Below are 18,473 nucleotides of genomic sequence, written 5' to 3' on the forward strand. Positions count from 1 at the left end.
CCGAGGCCCGCTCTCCGCGCCGGTTGGAGCGCGGAACGGAGGCCGGCGGCTGATTGGCCTCCACGTCTGTTCGTGTGGCCGCACTTTCCGCCTCTGCGCCTTAGGCCACTTCCTATTGGCCAGGAGAAGTGGAACCCGGAGCTGATTTGCCAAAACTCTTAATAGCAACTGCAGTTCGCAGCCCCGCCCCCGCACTCCTCATTTTAGACGCACCTCCCCGATCCTGGGGTGGGCGGCTTGCGGGGGACGCGCGGGATTCACGGATCTCCTTCCAGTCAGAGGCTGGCCCCGGCAAGGCGGCGCCTCAGCCGACAAGAGGCGCCACAGAGCTAGAAGCCGCTCTGATAAAGTTTCCCGCGCCCGAGCGGGCTGCGCACCTGTGACCCGGGACACTGTTCTCAACTTCCCAGGCTACCTATGAAACGCACAGAGCTCCGAGGCCCCGGGGCCGTGTGGTTGCAGTGAGATCACTCACCTAAGGTGCTTCTCACAGCCGGTGTTCAGTGTTGACATTTCATTGCACGTCTACCATGGTGCCTGGGTACGCGGGCTGAAGGTGGGACCTTACTGCACCCTCCCAGACCAAAAGCACAACGAAACTCGATGACCCCGCCAAAGCTAACTCGAGTTCCTAGAGCGTCCCTGGGCCTCCGACGCTTCTAGCCGGCCACCTCTTAGCTAACCATAGAGTGGCGGAAGTGGTCCGTTCTCTTCCTCTCCCGGGCTAACGTCTCGCCAGAAGCTTCTGGGGACTTCTCCGGCGCGGAGCATTGTGGGCTTGGGTGGGCGGCCCCTAGGCGGAGAACAGACGAGTTGCGGGTACCTGAAACCGCTTCCAAGATGATGGTGAGTGGCTCCCCGCGCATCCGCTGCCATCCACGACCCTGGGGCCCTTGTCTGCCTTGCGGACCGTGTACAGCGGCTCGTCCCGACCCCCTGCCTAGGGGTGGCCTCAACCCAGAGCTGCAGTGGTTGGCGAGAGCCGAATGAGGCTCGCGATGCCGCTGGGCCTGGAAACCATGGGTCTCATAATGCTTTGGGACCACGAGCCCGTTATTCAGCCCCTTCCCCGTAATGGAGGCTTGGGTTTTCAGAACCGAGTGCGTGTTGAGCTATGTACCTCTACCATAGGGCCGGGTTACATCGCTCTGGGAGGAGCGGAAGTGAAGGCGCGAGCTTCTAGGGCTCACGGAGGCAGCGTGAGGATCTTTAGGTTGGGCCGAGTGAAGCCCTGCCTGGCACTGTGGTCGCTTACGTCCCCACGTGCACAAAGACAGAGTCCTTCATTCCTCTTGGAAACTGTTCATTCTCTCGGTCGTTCAGCAAGGGGCATTTTTAATTTTCCTGAGTGTACAGGCCGCTCTCGGTTCTGGAAAAGGGCAGTTGAACTACACAGCACCACCTGAGTACCTTAGGCAAGAGAGTCTCTTAAAGGTCGGCCTGTAGTTGTCCTCCTTCATCACCCCTTAATCCCTGACAGAGCTCCAATACTTTCCCTGTTCCTTGCGATAAACCCGAGTTGTTAGTGAGGGTGTCAACTTCCTAATTGGCATCAGTGCACTCATTAATTAATTTTGCAAAAAGTGTCAATCCTTTGCCTTTGCAGCTTCTTATCTCCATAGATTCCAGACAGACTTGATAACCTGTAAGGCGCTCTCTTTGCTGCCAAATTAAAGCTTTGCTATTACAGCTCCTACTCAGAAGGAACCCCTACAGAAGCTCCCTGACCCCTAACACTGTCCTTTTCAGAGTTACTTATTCTTGAAATTGATTTGGTTGGCAAAGACCAGCGCTGAGGAGTAAATTCAAGACTCTTATGTACCGCAGTAACATATTCATCATTGCTGCTGATGTGACCATCGGCCCAGCATTTGCCAAAGAAGTGGCAAACCTTTTATCAAAGAGCCCCAGACCACCACATCTGGGTTTAACCTGAATTGAGGGTTCTTGTTCTGTGCAGTTGACTTGATGGCCTTCTGAGTATCCTTTCTTAAAATATAAATCTTCACCATTCTATCAACAGGCTGGTATTAATTAGGTGGTCTAGAAGCCTTTTGTAATGGAAAGTTAAGTCCCCTGAAATCCCAATTTTCTGGCTTTGGTACATCTATAGCAGGACATGTCTTTCCCTTTTTAGCATTACTTTGTATGCATTCATTCATAGAGTGCTGGTCTTGTTCTATAGAATGTCAAGTCTAATGTTAACGGTGGTGGCTTTGTTTTTAATTTTTCCAGGGACTAGGTATTGAATCTAAGGCCTTGTTTTCGTCTACTACTTAGCTATGAGCAGGCTTGCTCTTTGTAACTCAAGGCTTGTTTAGAAGTCACTATGCAGCCCACTGTGGGGATTGTTTTATTAACCCGATACAACCTAGAATGACCTGGGAAGGAAGTCCCAGTGAGGGATTGTCTAGATTAGGTTGGTCCTGGTGGGAATTAACTGGGTTGCTTTAGTTGATGTGGGAAGACCCAGTCATTATGGGTGACACAGTTCCTGAGGCTGGACTGTCTGAGAGGAGAAAGCTAGCTGAGGACTAGCGAGGGAACAGCATGCATACTTTCATTTTCCTCTGATCTTGGCTGCAGATGATGTGACCAGCTCCCTCAGTGTCTTAGTTAGGGTTTTATTGCTGTGAACAGACACCATGACCAATGTAAGTTTCATAAGGGACAACATTTAATTGGGGCTGGCTTACAGGTTCAGTCCATTATCATCAAGGCGGGAGCATGGCAGCATCCAGGCAGGCATGGTGCAGGAGGAGCTGAGTTCTACATATTTACCTGAAGGAAGCCAGGAACAACCTGAGCATCCTCAAGCAGCTAGGAGGAGGGTCTCCAAGCTGGAGTGACACACTTTCTCCAACAAGGCCACACCTTCTAACAGTGCCACTCCCTGGGCTCTTCTCATTTTTATTTTTTGTTTTTATTTTGCTTTTCCTGGTCAGGGTATTTTATCACAGGGACAAAATGAAACTAAGTAAGATATCTGGAGTGATGTTGAACTTAAGATAATTCTTCTCCAGCTTTCTTGGTACCTAGAATTACAGGTGTGCACTACTGTGCTCCACTCTAGCTTGCTTTGCCTTGCTTGCTTGCTTATAGTGTATGCCCTGTGCATGCCACCGCACTGGCCTCAGCGAGGTCAGATGGTTGTCCAGGGATGTTTCTTACCTTCAGCCTTGTTGAAGAACAGGAGGAGCTCTTGTTTCTGGTGCTGTACTGCATACTCCAGGCCTATGAGCTTCCTGGTGATTCTTGTTTCCTCCCGTCTTGCTGTAGGAGTGCTGGAATTACAGGTATCTATCACGACGACTGCCTTTTTATGTGTTCTGGTGATTAGGCTTGTGCATCCAGCACCTCTACCTCTGAGCCATTTTCAGGGCCTCCTCTGACTAATTGTTTAACAAATGATTTGGCTTTTATTTTATTTAGTGTATGTGAGTGTTGGGACTACATGAATGCCTGGTTACTGTGTACATGTAATGCCCATGGAGGCCACAAGGTGTCAGATTTCTGGAACTAGAGTTACACATGTGAACCACATCTGTGTGGATGAGTGGAAGGAATGCCAGTCAGAAGAGCAGCCAGTGTTCTTTCTTGTAAGATGTTCTTCTAGTCCCTTAATAAGCAATTCTAAGGAAAATTGAAAGGAAGATTAAGATGAAGCACTAGAGCCTTTTATGGGTCCCTTGTAGTGAAGGGACTAGAAGAGTGAGATGGAAAATAAGGGATGGTGGGCAGTAGGCAGTAGGCAGTACTGTCGCCAGAGAGCGGCAGAAGGGGACCTGCCTTGTTTACCATAGCCTGGCTTACTGTACTGTTGTCAGCCTTTCCCCCTGTGGCTAGCCTTGAAATCACAGCAGTCCTCCTGCCTCCACCTCCAGACCAATGGTTCCCAACCTTGCTAATGCTCAACCCTTTAATATAGTTCCCTGTGTTGTGGTGACCCCCAACCATAAAATTATTTCTTTTTCTTTTTTTTTTTTCTTTTTTTTTTTTTTTTCGGAGCTGGGGACCGAACCCAGGGCCTTGTGGTTGCTAGGCAAGCGCTCTACCACTGAGCCAAATCCCCAACCCCTCATAAAATTATTTCATTATTACTTCATAACTGTAATTTTCCATTGTTGAGAGTTGTAATGATGTTCTTAAGCAAAACCCGTGAAGAGGTCATTTGACTCTAAAAGTGTCATAACACACAGGTTGAGAACCACTGCTCTTGACCATCCTAAGGAATGATTCAGAAGGACCATGAGGCTATGGAACCATTGGGGAAGCATGTTCCTTCTAGATGGAACCAATCATCAGGTCTTCTATAGTGCCCCCAAGAATACTGAGAATATAGAGAAGCCATTTCTTGTCCCGAGACCATGGATACTCTGGGAAAAGGAAAGTGTTTACTCTTCAGTTCATGCCTGACCAGGATGTAGGGGAGTTTCCTGACCAGCATTCTTTCCTTGTATGCTAGTTTTGTTTTATTTTGTGGTAAATTTGCTGTAACAAGTAATAACGTATAGAATGGGGATTGTCGAGTGTTTTTTTTTTGTTTGTTTTTTTTTTTTTTTTTTTTTTTTGGTTCTTTTTTTCGGAGCTGGGGACCGAACCGAGGGCCTTGCGCTTCCTAGGCAAGCGCTCTACCACTGAGCTAAATCCCCAACCCCAAAGTAGGGGTTCTTCCCCCCCCCCCCCCCCCCCGCAGCTGGGGACCGAACCCAGGGCCTTGTGCTTGCTAGGCAAGCGCTCTACCACTGAGCCAAATCCCCAACCCCTGTCTAGTGTTCTTAACTGGACCTAGGAAGCATATATATACCCCCTTCCTTGTCTTCCCTTTGCCTCTGCTAATAGTCTCCAAGACCTTACAGCCTAATCTTTTTTTAATTCTCCTTTTATATATAAGCTGTCTTAGTACACTGAAGCATGCTCTTCAACATATGCAAACCTTTTGTCTCTTTAGCTTTTTAGTGTGTATGCATGTGTGCATATACGTATGTATGCATGTATTCATGTGGACATGTGAAGGCCAGAAAAGGCAGTGAATTCAATCTTGGAGATAGAGTTTTACAGATAGTTGCAGTATTCCGAACCAGACTTTGTCCTCAGGGAGAGCAGGAAGCCCTGTTTATTGCTGAGTTGTTTCCTCCAGCTTCAAATCTATTTTTACATTTCACTCTTGATACAGACTTTTAATATTTCTTTGATTTGGAAGCCTGTTTGCCTACAACTGGTCATTTTTCTTTGAAAAAACAAATAGGTCTTTATTGGCTTATATCTTTTAGATACTGTGACTTCTGTGTACAATTTGAGGCTAGCACCCTGGTAATTTTTCACTCAGTAAAGGACAATGGTTCGCTAACCAAGTTAGGATATGATATGTGTGGTACTAAGTGTGTTTTAATGTTTATCTCATTGGACTGCTAACGTCTTGTTTAAGTTTTATTTCAGTTGTATTAGATGTTTATCTGCCTGTGGGTCTGCATCATTGTGTATTTGGGTGCCTATGGAGCCTGGAGGAGTTATAGGTGGTTGTGAGCTGGGTACTGGGATTCAAACCCTAGTCTCTGAGAAGAGCAGCCAGTGCTTTTAATTGCTGAGCTGTCTCCCCAACTACAAGTAGTTAATGTCTTTTTGCCCACAACTGTGCCATACTGGATCCCTTATTACTGTCAGTAATTGTGCTGAAACCATGCTCATACCTTGTCTGAATTCTGGTGAATGTACACTATTTACCAGCCTAAATTCAGTTGTGGGCCTTTTGGTTTTGCTGTATGACCTGTATAGTGTTTTCAAGCTTTAGAGTGTGTGTAAATCCACTTGTACTATTTCTGAAGTTCAGCCCCTGCATCAGTGGGTCTGGAATGCAATGCAGTGAGATGTGCTGCTCCAGAGAATCCTGACAGATAAGCAGTTGGTTCAAAAAATGTTTATGAAATAATCTAACAAAAAGTTGAATAGTATTCTATGTTTCCTCAACAATTACACATTTTTATTTTAAGATGAAAGGTCATTTATTTCACCAAAAAGAAAAATGTAGTCCAGTTCTGTAGATCTAGCCTAGCCTTTAAAAAAGAAAGCTGGGAGCAGAGACTCACCAAGGTCATTTCCAGCTCTAACATCCACTAGGGTTAAAAGGAGGCATAACAGACCCACAGAAGGATTCAACAACAAGAGAAAGAAAAGCAAAGGCAGTCTGCACTTAGCAAGGTACTTAGAGAGCCATGTTTTCATGGCACCCATGGAAATGGGGTGCCATGAAAAGTGAGTTCTCTGTACAGTGAAAGCTCCAAGTTTCTGCCCCTGCCCTTCCCACTTCAAAAGCCTTAGTACTGTGTCCAGACCACATACTGCTCACACAAAGACACATCCAGCAGGCAATCTACATGATTGCAGAAATGTGGGCAGCTCTCTCTAAGCCCCTAACTCTCTGACAGTGGGGTCTCAGGCTGCAGTGTGCAACAAATTAGTATAGACATCAAGGGAGGTAGAGTAAGTTGACTGACCATAGATGTACTGGGGACTTGCAACTGGAGCAGGGTCTGTTCTGTATAATTCTAAGCAAAGGCAGCTACCACTGCCTCATGACAATGACTGTAGTGGACTTGGAGCACTCAGTCTGAGCATGTTTTAGTACAGTAACTTTCCATAGCTCATGATAGAAAGTGTATGCACTCCTCGATATTATTGTTCACTATGTTGTTTGCTCAAGTCCACCATGCTGCTCACCATCTTCTGTGGGATATTTTTTTAACCAGTGCCCCCTCTTTTCTTTTGCTTCAGTTTCCCATCTTAAGCACTACCCTGAGCCAGTTGATAAACATATAATCTTTTGCCTGGAAACTTCTAGGCCCCTGGGGTGTCTGCTGCCTATGTACAAAGGCATAATCTTTTGTGACGCTTTCATGATTCCTTGGCTTTCCTTATTGGTGCTGGGATCTTAGTGCCCATTTGCAGCTCTGCTGAGAGGTTTTGCCCTTGCTAGTGTGGAGTGCTGTAATATGCAGTTAGCATCTACAATTGTCCTGCAGAGATAGTCCAATACTGAGAAGCTGACCATTCATCCCTGAAGGCTCGGTTTACATATATAGGGAGCTCTGGTTTGCTAGCTGCTGTCTGCTAGTTCCTGAACACTGGAGGAAAGATAACCTATCTATCCTGGTTAAGTTTCTGTTACTATGATTAAACACTGGGATTGTCTTCGTTATGTTCTGTTTCTGTGAAAAGACATAATGACCAGAGTAACTTGTAGAAGAAAACAGATAATTGGGGGCTTGTTAGAGGGTTAGTTCATTCTCATCATGGTGAGGGATGGCAGGCAGGCATGGTACTGGGGAAGTAGCTGAGAGCTACATCTGGATCCACAGGCAACAGGCAGAGACAGATGTACAGACACTGGGCTTAGTGTGAACTTCTGAAACCTTAAAGCCAGCGACACACACCTCCTAACTCTTTCTAAACAGTTTCCCTAACTGAGGACGAAGCATTCAAACATGTCAGCCCATGGGGGTCACTCTCATTCAAACCACCTCCATGACTAAAGCAACTTGGAAAGAGCAGGGTTTATTCTTCCTGCTTAGAGTCTACCAAGAAGGGTGGGCAGTGTACATTACAGGAACTGAAACAGCGTGGAGAAAGACTGCCGACTGCCTTGCCTACCTACCTTCTTTCCTTCTTTCCTTCCTTCCTTCCTTGTTTGTTTGTTTGTTTTTGTTCTTGGAGACAGGGTTTCTCTGTTCTGAAACTCAATCTGTAGACCACATGTCTCTGCCTCTTGAGTATTGGGATTAAAGGCTTGTAACACCACAACCTCATTCAGCACCCCCCCCCTTTTTAATGGTTTACTGATTATATGCATGTCTGTCTTTGCATCAAAAGAGGGGATTAGATCCCATAGAGATAAACAGATGGTTGTGAAGCCCCCATGTGGTTGCTGAGAACTGAACCCTTGACCTGGAAGAGCAGCCAGTGTTCTTAACCACTGAGCTATCTCTCCAGCCCCCTCAGTCTCCTTTCTTAAACAATGCAGGATCACCTGGTACCATCCCCAGTGGGCTGGGCCCTCCAACATCAGTCATTAATCAAGAAACTCTCTCATTTGTGTCCAGAGGCCACTTTGGTGGCATTTTCTCAGTTGCTGTTCCTCTTCCTTGATGACCTGGCTTGCTTTAGGTTGACAGAGGACTAGCCAGTGCAGTCTCCAAGCAGGCCTTTCAGCAGGCAACTTTCTACTGTCTGGTAGTTTCTAGAGTGGCAGTGCAGAGAAAACCCCTGCAGGGGTGAGGTCTCTTCCAAGTCAGTCCTGAGAGACACAAAGACTTTTCTGAGGTGTGACTAGGATGGAGTCACATGAAGGCATTTTGGAGTGGGTATGAGAGGTGACAGCATTGCTGTATGGAGTCAGTATGTCACTTTGGAAGGTAAGACAGACATGCTTTTTTGGTGTTGAGGTCTCTGAGGTCTCTGGTAAAGCTGCCTTCCTAGGCATTTCTAGGACAGTGTCTTGGTTTCCATACCAGTTCCCCTCTGCTTCTCTAACACAAACCAGTGGCTGTTTTATAGGGGGTGGAAGTGCAAAGCAGGGCCTGTTTACTTTGTGCTGTGTGTTATAACCTGGTTGTGAAGCACAAGACAAACTGTCAGAAGTTGAAAGGGTCACATGGGAGAAATAATGGTGTATTGTTTAGGCTTCATTACTGCAGCATCTCAGAATTTGTCGCGGTTGGGGGAATCAGTCTGGGTAGCAGGGGAATGCGCTTTAAGAGTGTGGATAACTCAGCCATGGTGGTATTGGGAGCATCTTCCCCACCCACTGTCCTGAGTCTCAAGTAGCAGATAATTAAAAGTAGTCAATTGCTCTCTCTTCTCCAGCCCACACCTGTTATCCTGTTGAAAGAGGGTACTGATAGCTCCCAAGGCATCCCTCAGCTTGTGAGTAACATCAGTGCCTGCCAAGTGATTGCTGAGGCTGTAAGAACCACCCTGGGTCCCCGTGGCATGGACAAACTTATTGTGGATGGCCGAGGTAAGTCTTCATGGTTCCTCAGGGCTTTGTACGGGGACTTACTTTGTATGCAGGGCCTTAAATGCAGAACCCTTATTGGATCTGTGGGAGAACCTGCTCAGGAGTCTGTTGCCTTCTAGTGAAGTGGCCCAGAGATATGAATAGAACAGATGGGCTAGAGAGAGGTAGATGCGCAGTGTTAGGAAAGCTTGCTGCTCTCTCACGTGACCGAGGTCAGTTCTAGCACCTGTGTCTGTCAGAGATACTAGGATGTCAGCTGTATTCCAAATATCTTAACTGGTTACTCTTGAGATAGTATAGCCTGGGCTAGCCTTAAACTGAAGATGTTCTTGTTTAGCCTCCTGGGTGCCAGGATTACTGTTGTGTAACACCATGCTTGGCTATTTAAAACATTTCTCTGTGTTTAGTTAACCTGTATTCAAAAGAAAGCCAAGAGCCCATGTTACTTAAAACCTAATCCCGAGGAAAAAGTATATATGGAGTCCAGGTCCAGTAACAGAATTAAGAAAGAGGGGAGGGCCTGGAGAGATGGCTCAGCAGTTAAGAGCACTGGCTGTTCTTCCAGAGGTCCTGAGTTCAATTCCCAGCAACCACATGGTGGCTCACAACCATCTGTAATGGGATCTGATGTCCTATTCTGGTATGTCTGAGACAGCGACAGCAACAGAGTATTTATATATAAATCTTCAAGAAAGAAAGAGGGGCTTTAAATGTTACTGTCTTTTTCTCTAAGGCAAAGCAACAATTTCTAATGATGGGGCCACAATTCTGAAACTCCTTGATGTTGTCCATCCTGCAGCAAAGACTTTAGTGGATATTGCCAAATCCCAAGACGCTGAGGTAAGAAAGTCAGACACAGAAACTTAAGTGGAGGCCAGAACACGTGCTTATTACTTTGCTGCCTCTCTCTTCTTCTCACTGAAGTTTTTGTTTTTGTTTTTGTTTTTATTTAGGTCTAAACTTATAATTATACTTGTTCCATACTCATAAAAATAGTTACAAATTTTTTAGAGGGTGGGGGGTAGGGTCCAGTCCTTCTGTAGTTCAGCTATCCTAAAGTGGGCTATGTAGACCAGGCTGGCCTTGTATTTACAGAGTTCTGCCTGCCCCTGCCTCCCAAGTGCTGGGATCAAAGGTGGGCATAACTACCACCCAGCTTTTTAAAATTAATCTTTCTTCTTGGTACTGCATAGTTATATGAACGTGAAACTGTTTCTTACTAATTCTGTACACTATATAAAATACAATGACTAGTTTTATGTCACTTGACACAAACTAGAGTCTTTGGAGAGAAGCTTTAATTGAGAAAATGCCTCGATAAGATCAGGCTGAAGCGGGCCTTTTCTTAGTGATTGATGTGGGTAGGGCCATCTCTGGGCTGATGTCCCGGGTTCTATAAGAAAGCAAGCTGAGTAAGCCATGGGGAACAAGCCCATAAGCAGCACTCCTCTGGTTTCTGCATCAGCTCCTTCCAGGTCCCTGCCCTGCTTACGTTCTTGTCCTGACTTCCTTTGATGATGTACTGTGATGTGGAATTATAAGCCAATTAAAGGCTCCCCCTCCCCACCCGAAAGTTTCTTTGGTCATGGTGTTTCATTGAAGCGACAGTAACCCTAAGTTTGTATCCTGAGAGTGATTGTCCCTGGGCCCTTTGGAAAATGGTGCTTGCTGTCTGGACAGTTAATCTTGTGCTCAAGGCTACCTGAGAAAGGTTGATTCCCTGGGTGCTTTCATCTTTCCATTTGTTGTAAAATTTGTGGGTTTCTGAAGAAAGAGCTTTACAACCAATTAAACAATGTCCATTTTAAATTGGTAGGTTGCCTAAAAGTGATTTTCAGTGCTTCACTCCCTGAGTACCAGAAAACACGCATGTATTCTTGCCATCTTCTTCCAGGTTGGTGATGGCACCACCTCAGTGACCCTGCTGGCTGCGGAGTTTCTGAAGCAGGTGAAGCCCTACGTGGAGGAAGGTTTACACCCTCAGATCATCATCAGAGCCTTCCGCACAGCCACCCAGTTGGTATGGCTACACCAGTCAGCTCACGTGATCTACACCTAGGGACCTGAACGTTTCTGTTACAGAGGATAATGCCTTTCCTGGGGAATGGAGGAGACACAGTGTATAGGCATTCCCAGCCATCCCCCGGATGCATTGCATCCCCCCAGAGCATTGCTCTGGGTCCTTATTTGGCAGTCCAGAGCCAAGTTCTAGAAGTGCCTGATGATTCTTCAGAACCCTGAGAGTTTCCCCAGCAGTGGACCTTTACATTTTCTTAAGCAGCTACAGGCCCAGGAGATGGGCTTAGGTTCTTAGCAGTGGTTGGATCAACTTTACCATTCTGTGTTTACTGTGAGCCTCATTCACCTTGTGTTTTTGGCAGGCTGTTAATAAAATCAAAGAGATAGCTGTGACCGTGAAGAAGCAAGATAAAGTGTAAGTTTCCAGTGGGCTGTGTCAGAGCCTTGATACTTGAGGCCAAAGGGGTGTGGTGGCCGAGTAAGCCTGCTACGACTCTGGATGTACAGGCAGGGGCTTTGGATCCACAGACCCTTGGTGCTAACATGAAAGAGGGTGTGGACTGTTGTCAAGAACCGGGATGGGGCGGACATGACTATCCTGCTCTCTGTCACTGATGATACAGCCTAACAATAGAGAAGGTGAAAGGTGGAGGGGTGGGCGGTAAATTTTGGTTAAAGGAAGAATAATGGGGTGATGTGTGTAGATTTTATTTAAATGACGGGTTGATACTGCTTGTGTCAAGTGTGAATTGTCTGCTTACTGTGTGCATGACTCCCACACTGTACTACAATCAGGTAAGAGGCTCAATGCCAATTCTTCCCTGTGTTGCAGAGAACAGAGGAAGATGCTAGAGAAGTGTGCAATGACTGCCCTGAGCTCCAAGCTGATCTCCCAGCAGAAGGTCTTCTTTGCCAAGATGGTGGTTGATGCTGTGATGATGCTTGACGAGTTGCTGCAGCTTAAAATGATTGGCATCAAGAAGGTGCAGGGTGGAGCCCTGGAGGTGAGCCTGTTATGCTCTCCCTAGACAACAGACAGCTTCATGTGGGAGCAGGGTTCACAGTGCGTATGGGTAAAGGGAGAATGCAGCTAAGGCAGGAAAGTAGGTGGGACCACTCTACCCATGCTGCCTGTGTTCTTTGGATCTGTTTGCTTATCATCAGGATGGGAAAGTGGACCCAACTGTAAAGAGAGCTTAGAGTTAATTGTCACATAACCACTTCTATCCCTTATGTAGCCACTGTTAACAGGCTACATAGTGTAACTTAAAATTTGCATACACAGTGCGAGCGTGTGTGTGTAATTTTAATGCCAGGGGTTGTTTCTAATGCATGCTGCGGTATTCTGTACTATGGTTTTGTGCATATAGCACTATTGAAGCAATTGGTCCATGTGAGCATTTGTATTCCCTTGATAATGTCCAGTACATCCTATGCTATCTGGGACAAAAGCCTTTCCATGTGTAAGCACTGAAAATAACAGCTAATGCAACAAGCCAAAATTGAAATTGAAATTTCTCTTATTTAAATAACGTGGTTGGTGCCTGCTGTATTGGATGGCATAGCTGTGATTCACCTTTAACAACTATCTAGAAACATTCTGTGACATTAGTTTTCATTGCTGGCCTGCTGTACTCTTAAGGCTTCTTATAGTGGGAGCCATTTGTATAGGAAAACTCCTGTCTTCTGGGTGGAGGAGAGTGAACGAGATTGTACATGTGCCACACAGGTGCTCTAACGATGCAGGGTGCCCAGGCCTTAGAACTAATAGTTTTAACTGGCAAACTTGAATTTTCCCCAGAGTGCTCAGCATTTCATTAAATTCAAGAAAAAGTCTAGTTTTGTCTTGCTCCTATTTCAAACTGGCCTCAGACGTAATGATTTTCCAGTCTCTGCTTCTTGAATGCTGGGTTTATAGGCTTTTACCATTGTGCTTGACCCTTTGAAAAATACCTAGAGAGACTGATGAGATGAGATGGCTCAATGCATGCAGGCATAGGAATCTTAGTATCCCGACACCCATACAGAAGATCCCCAGAGCCTCCTGGCCAGCGACCTAGCAGACTGCTCAGCTTTAGGTTCATGTATAGAGAGCTGAGAGATGGCTCGGTGCATCTCGAACACCTAGACCAAAGCTTTCAGGGCCCAGAAGATCCTTCTACACTGGCCACTGGTACCTTCCCCCCTTTTTCTTCTGTACTGTCACTCTCTGGTCCCTGCCCTCTATTTTGTGTTCCAGCAATTCAAAGAATTTTTCATTCCCTGAGTCTACAAGACAACAATGTGTGCATGTACACACCTACTGTTTTATTTCCACTTCTTTGGACTACCTCTCTCTTCTACTGTGTCTGACTTTCTCCTGCCTACCTGTTCCTTTGTTGGCACTGCTTTGTAGGTAGTTGCCCTCTGTCTGCTACTTCAGAGGCCAGCTGTAGGGGACAGCCCAGATACCCTGTACCATGCACATCTCTACAAATTGATAACACTATAAAGGGGCAAGTAAAATGTATTCTGTGTCACTTAGCAAAAGGAAGATGAATTTGTGATGGTGATGATAAGATTATCACAGGAATGCTTAAGTGAGGTTCATTCTTTTGGGTTCGTGGACTGATGGATTTCTGGCTGTAACCAAACCATTGATCTGTCTGCTTTAACCAGGAGTCTCGACTAGTGGCTGGTGTTGCGTTCAAGAAGACGTTCTCTTATGCTGGGTTTGAAATGCAGCCCAAGAAGTATAAGAACCCCAAGATTGCCCTCTTAAATGTTGAGCTTGAACTGAAAGCAGAGAAAGATAATGCTGAAATCAGGGTCCACACAGTGGAGGTAGGCTCCCCTGCAGGGGTGGGGAGGGGGGTTGCTTTCTGGTGAGGGATGGGTCTCTAAGTGGCTAAGCTTTGTTTCTCAGGTTCCTGTGGACACTTGCTTTTCTCTTTGTTCTCCTTAAATGACTTCCACCTGGGGTAATTTGAATGTGAAAAGTTACTGAGTGACTGCTCTTGCCTCTTTGGGGTGGACCCTACAACACCTGAATTTTTGTTTCGTTTTCTTTTCTCCTTGGTAATGGAAATTGAACCTAGAACTCAGACATCTGGTAGGGCTCTGCCACTGAGCTATACCCCCAGTCCCTGACCCCTTTTTAACTTGTTTTTCTGAAACAAGGTGCCCCCTCCCTCTTGAGACAGGGTCTCACTATGTAGCTCTGTCTTTCCTGGAACTTGCTATGCTAGCCTCACAGAGATCTGCCTGCCTCTGCCTCCTGAATGCTGAGAATAAAGGTGTGTGCTTGCTAGGCCTTTTTAAAATGTTTATTTTGGGATGACATCTTAAGTTGCTCAGGCTGGCCTTAATCTGTGGTTTTCCTATCTCAGTCCTGAGTGTCTGGGATGACAAGCTTATACTAACTTGTGGCTTTCCTTGGTCAGACAGGTCTTCTCTGTTTTAGATTTTAGTCTCAAGGATTGTGGTTCCCAAGGCTGCCTCTAGGTAGCAGTGTCTCCCAGCCCAGAATGGCTTTTGTGATAGGAGAGGTCTTATTGGGAAATCCTAGGCACAGCTTTCAGAAGAGGTTAAACTAGTCTCCACACCTCAGCAGTACCACAAATTGTGGCAAAGCTCCTTTCTTGAGTACTTTTACTTCCTATGTTGTGATAAATTGGTGTGTTTTCCTTAGAGGGAGGGGGTTGGGTTAGCCTGTCATATCCACCTCCATTCTAACCACCCTCATCTTTGGGGGTGGGGTCTCCAGGATTACCAGGCAATTGTTGATGCCGAGTGGAACATTCTCTATGACAAGTTAGAGAAGATTCATCAGTCTGGAGCCAAAGTCATCTTGTCTAAACTCCCTATTGGGGATGTGGCCACCCAGTACTTTGCTGATAGGGACATGTTCTGTGCTGGCCGTGTACCTGAGGAGGATCTGAAGAGGACGATGATGGTAACTTCATGGGCGGGCTGCTGCTTATCCATCATGGTCCTGAACTGTTTCCTCTGTCCCTGATGTAATGGATGTAATGTAGACTAGCGAGTTGTCCCTATGTTAACTCTGTCGAGAAATGCTCTAACCCAGTGTCCATATGCCCAGTAATAGAAACTCCTTTGAATTCCCCAACCAAGTCAAGTCAGGAAGTGGGTGGTGCACAGCCACTAGCACTGTGGTCAGCAGGTTAAACTCAATGCGTATGGCTTCCAGCCAGGGCTTGCCCTCTTGGTTTGAGCCTGTAGTCTAAAGAACTGAGTAGAGTTGCTGGACCCAGAGCACTGACATCAGGTCCCTGTCTCCTTTGGCCTTTGTGTGTTCTGTTTTGATTGTTATCTTTTTGAGGGGTAGTAGGAATTATCTAGAGGTCAAGGTGAAGGTGGGCTATCCTATGCAGAGGACTCCAAGGTTCTGCAGCAGATTCAGCTTGGGAACTGGTTTATTGAGTGGGCTTCGAGAGGCCAATTGGCCTCGTTGATCTTTTCCTTGCTCCTTAGGCTTGTGGAGGCTCAATCCAGACCAGTGTGAATGCTCTGATTCCAGATGTGCTGGGCCGCTGCCAGGTGTTTGAAGAGACCCAAATTGGAGGAGAGAGGTGAGCTCTTGGTTTCAGTTCCCATGAACTGCTTGGATCTTTCCAAACCCTTCTTTGGCCGTGTTTTGGGTGTGGCATATAGCTTGTACTGTTCATTTTTCAAGGTACTACTGTTGGGATGTGGGGGATAATTACAGAAGGGGAGAAGTTCTGGTTGGATCTTGGCTCTGATTCCACAAGCTTTGATGCTCCAGTGATACACACAGACCTGCCTGAAAAACTACCTTTCAAAGTTAGAATCAACAGCCTAAGTGAATAAGAACTTCTCTCTCTTGGGAAGGTTTGGCAGGGCGATCAGCTGGCAGGATGGCGGCAATTCATGTGAGCACCATTGTTTCCTGGACATAGGTACAATTTCTTCACTGGCTGCCCTAAGGCCAAGACATGTACGATCATTCTCCGTGGTGGTGCTGAGCAGTTTATGGAGGAGACAGAGAGGTCCCTACATGATGCCATCATGATTGTGAGGAGGGCCATCAAGGTACTGGGATGACAGTCTTACCTTTACCATCACCTAATCCTGGAGCTGATAAGATTGGATTTCATCTAACCTGCCTTTCCTTGGTGGCATGTTGGCCTTTGATTTCCTCCTGTAAACTAGAGAGTAGGTCTTCATTTGCCATCAATATCATTAAAAGACTTCAGCCTCACATAGGAAACAAACTGGGCTGATCTATTTAGTTGTCCTCCTGAAGTTACCACCCCCAAGCTATGGCCCACCTTGACAGTGACCTTAAAATACCTAGGGTTGAAGCTGGGATGTGCTTGATGGTTCCTGGGGCTTGAGAAAGGGGACAGAAAAGTCAATATTCAATTTTCTGGGCTGGAAGATTTGCTTTGTAGCCTTGGGCTAGGCCACAGCATTGAGATGTTTGGTTTCTGTAGAACGACTCTGTGGTGGCTGGTGGTGGAGCCATTGAGATGGAGCTTTCCAAATACCTGCGGGACTACTCAAGGACCATTCCAGGGAAACAGCAGCTGTTGATCGGGGCATATGCCAAGGCCCTGGAGATTATTCCACGACAGCTGTGTGACAACGCTGGCTTTGATGCCACAAACATCCTCAACAAACTGCGGGCTCGACATGCACAGGTAGTTATGCTTCTGGGATTCAGGGATTGGGTGGGTGAGGCAGGCTATTAGGTATGTGCTGTGCCTACCAGAAGTAGTCACTACAGGTACAGTGGGCAACTGCCTCCTGCCATAGTGCCAGGCCTGGAGACAGCAGCTTCCTGGCAGGGCCTAGGTACTTGTGGTCAGCATGCCCAATGGAAGGAGGTCAAGTAGGGGAGGTGCACTGCATATCCTGTGCTGTTTGCCTTGAGAAAGTGCTGTTAAGTCAGGTTCCTGGAGTCCTTTGGAGGTGCGAGAAGAAATGTGCCTTGACACCTCTCCTCTCTTTCAGGGGGGCATGTGGTATGGGGTGGACATCAACAACGAGGACATTGCTGACAACTTCCAGGCATTTGTGTGGGAGCCAGCCATGGTGCGCATCAACGCTCTGACAGCAGCTTCTGAGGCTGCGTGCCTGATTGTGTCTGTGGATGAGACTATCAAGAACCCCCGCTCCACTGTGGATGCTCCAGCTCCAGCAGCTGGCCGGGGCAGAGGCCAGGGCCGCTTCCATTGAGAGGCAGTCCGCATACCTCCTTGTGAGGTGTATTGGGGGGTGAGAAAAATGGTTAGTCTTAACTGTGCTCTCACTGGAGGTTATTTAAATAAAAATTAAGGTTACTTGGTCAGAGTTTTTTTTTTTTCCATAAACATCTTCCTGCCTTAGAATTTGAGTTATGTGTACTTGGAAATAGAAATAAAGAACTGTGTTGGCCTGCTGCTTGTTCTGCTATGGCCCTTGTCTAAAAGCCTCAGTGCAGTGCCTGTGAGAAGTGGCCGAGTAGTGGCAGTATCAGTCTTCAGGTACTGCACACGGCAGTATTGTGAACATACTTGGAGTGCATTCTGTCTGCTTTGCCACACTTCACGTCCTTGGAGTTCAGGTGTGTTCCTCTTGCAGTATTTTAAACCTCTCAAGCTTTCTGGGCCTTGTAAGAAAACAGCTATTGTTCAGTCATCCTGAGCATCCCTTTTTGTTTAAACTGATTCTGTGGATTGAAGCCAGGGCCTCAGAGGTCTGCTAGGCAGCCACTTGCCACTTAACTACATTTCAGCCCTATATTTTACTTTGGGTTCATCAGTCTTTGTGTTCTTCGGGTTTCACTAAATTGCCCAAGCTGGCCTTGACCTGCTTTGTCTCCTGAATAAGCCACCATCCCAGCTCCTGCTTTCTTCTGACCAGGGGCAGTTAGCTGTCAGCACAGAAGACTGGCAGGATTTAATCAGCTCCTCCCTTCTGGCTGCCCCAAGATAGAGTTATTAAGAGTTGGAGGGGTCATTCTGAATAACTGAAGGAACTTCTGTGAAGTGATAGAGAACCTCATGAGCCCTGCACTCATGGTTAGATGGCCCTGAGGCAGGATAGGATTTGTGGCCAACTGGAAGCATCTGGCTCCCGAGGACTACTGGTACAGCAGCTTAACCCAGACCCTCAGTACGCGAGTAATTAAACACGTCTGCCTTCCTCCTGTCTCAGTGTCCTTAGTTGCAGAAGAGCTGTAAGGAGGCCTGAGGATGTCTGTTAGGGTGCTCACCCAGCATGCACAAAATCCTGAGCTCAATCCCCACCCTCACACAGACTGTATGATACACACATGTACTCCCTAGCACCAGACAGCTAGAGCAGAAGCTGAAGGGGTCTTCAGTATTGACTTTGAAACCAGCCTGAGCTACGTTAGACTTCAGAAGCAAAGGGTCAGCAAAGGGTCTCACAAATTCAGCTACATGCCACCGATTTCCTTCGGCCGCACACCATC

The 18,473-nt window shown here is 46.7% G+C and overlaps 1 protein-coding gene across 1 annotated transcript; it reads left to right on the plus strand.

Moving 5' to 3' along the window:
- The first annotated feature begins 191 nt into the window (after positions 1 to 191).
- Cct7 (chaperonin containing TCP1 subunit 7) lies at positions 192 to 17,435 on the plus strand. Its single transcript, NM_001106603.1, has 12 exons — positions 192 to 846; positions 8,860 to 9,013; positions 9,747 to 9,853; positions 10,908 to 11,033; positions 11,395 to 11,447; positions 11,865 to 12,036; positions 13,691 to 13,855; positions 14,778 to 14,966; positions 15,506 to 15,603; positions 15,952 to 16,084; positions 16,489 to 16,695; positions 17,009 to 17,435. Exons 1-12 carry the CDS (start codon positions 841 to 843, stop codon positions 17,231 to 17,233), a joined length of 1,635 nt encoding a protein of 544 aa, NP_001100073.1. The 5' UTR covers positions 192 to 840; the 3' UTR covers positions 17,234 to 17,435.
- The last annotated feature ends 1,038 nt before the right edge of the window (positions 17,436 to 18,473 follow it).

The sequence above is a fragment of the Rattus norvegicus genome, chromosome 4 (assembly GCF_036323735.1).
Source record: "Rattus norvegicus strain BN/NHsdMcwi chromosome 4, GRCr8, whole genome shotgun sequence".
NCBI lineage: Eukaryota > Metazoa > Chordata > Mammalia > Rodentia > Muridae > Rattus > Rattus norvegicus.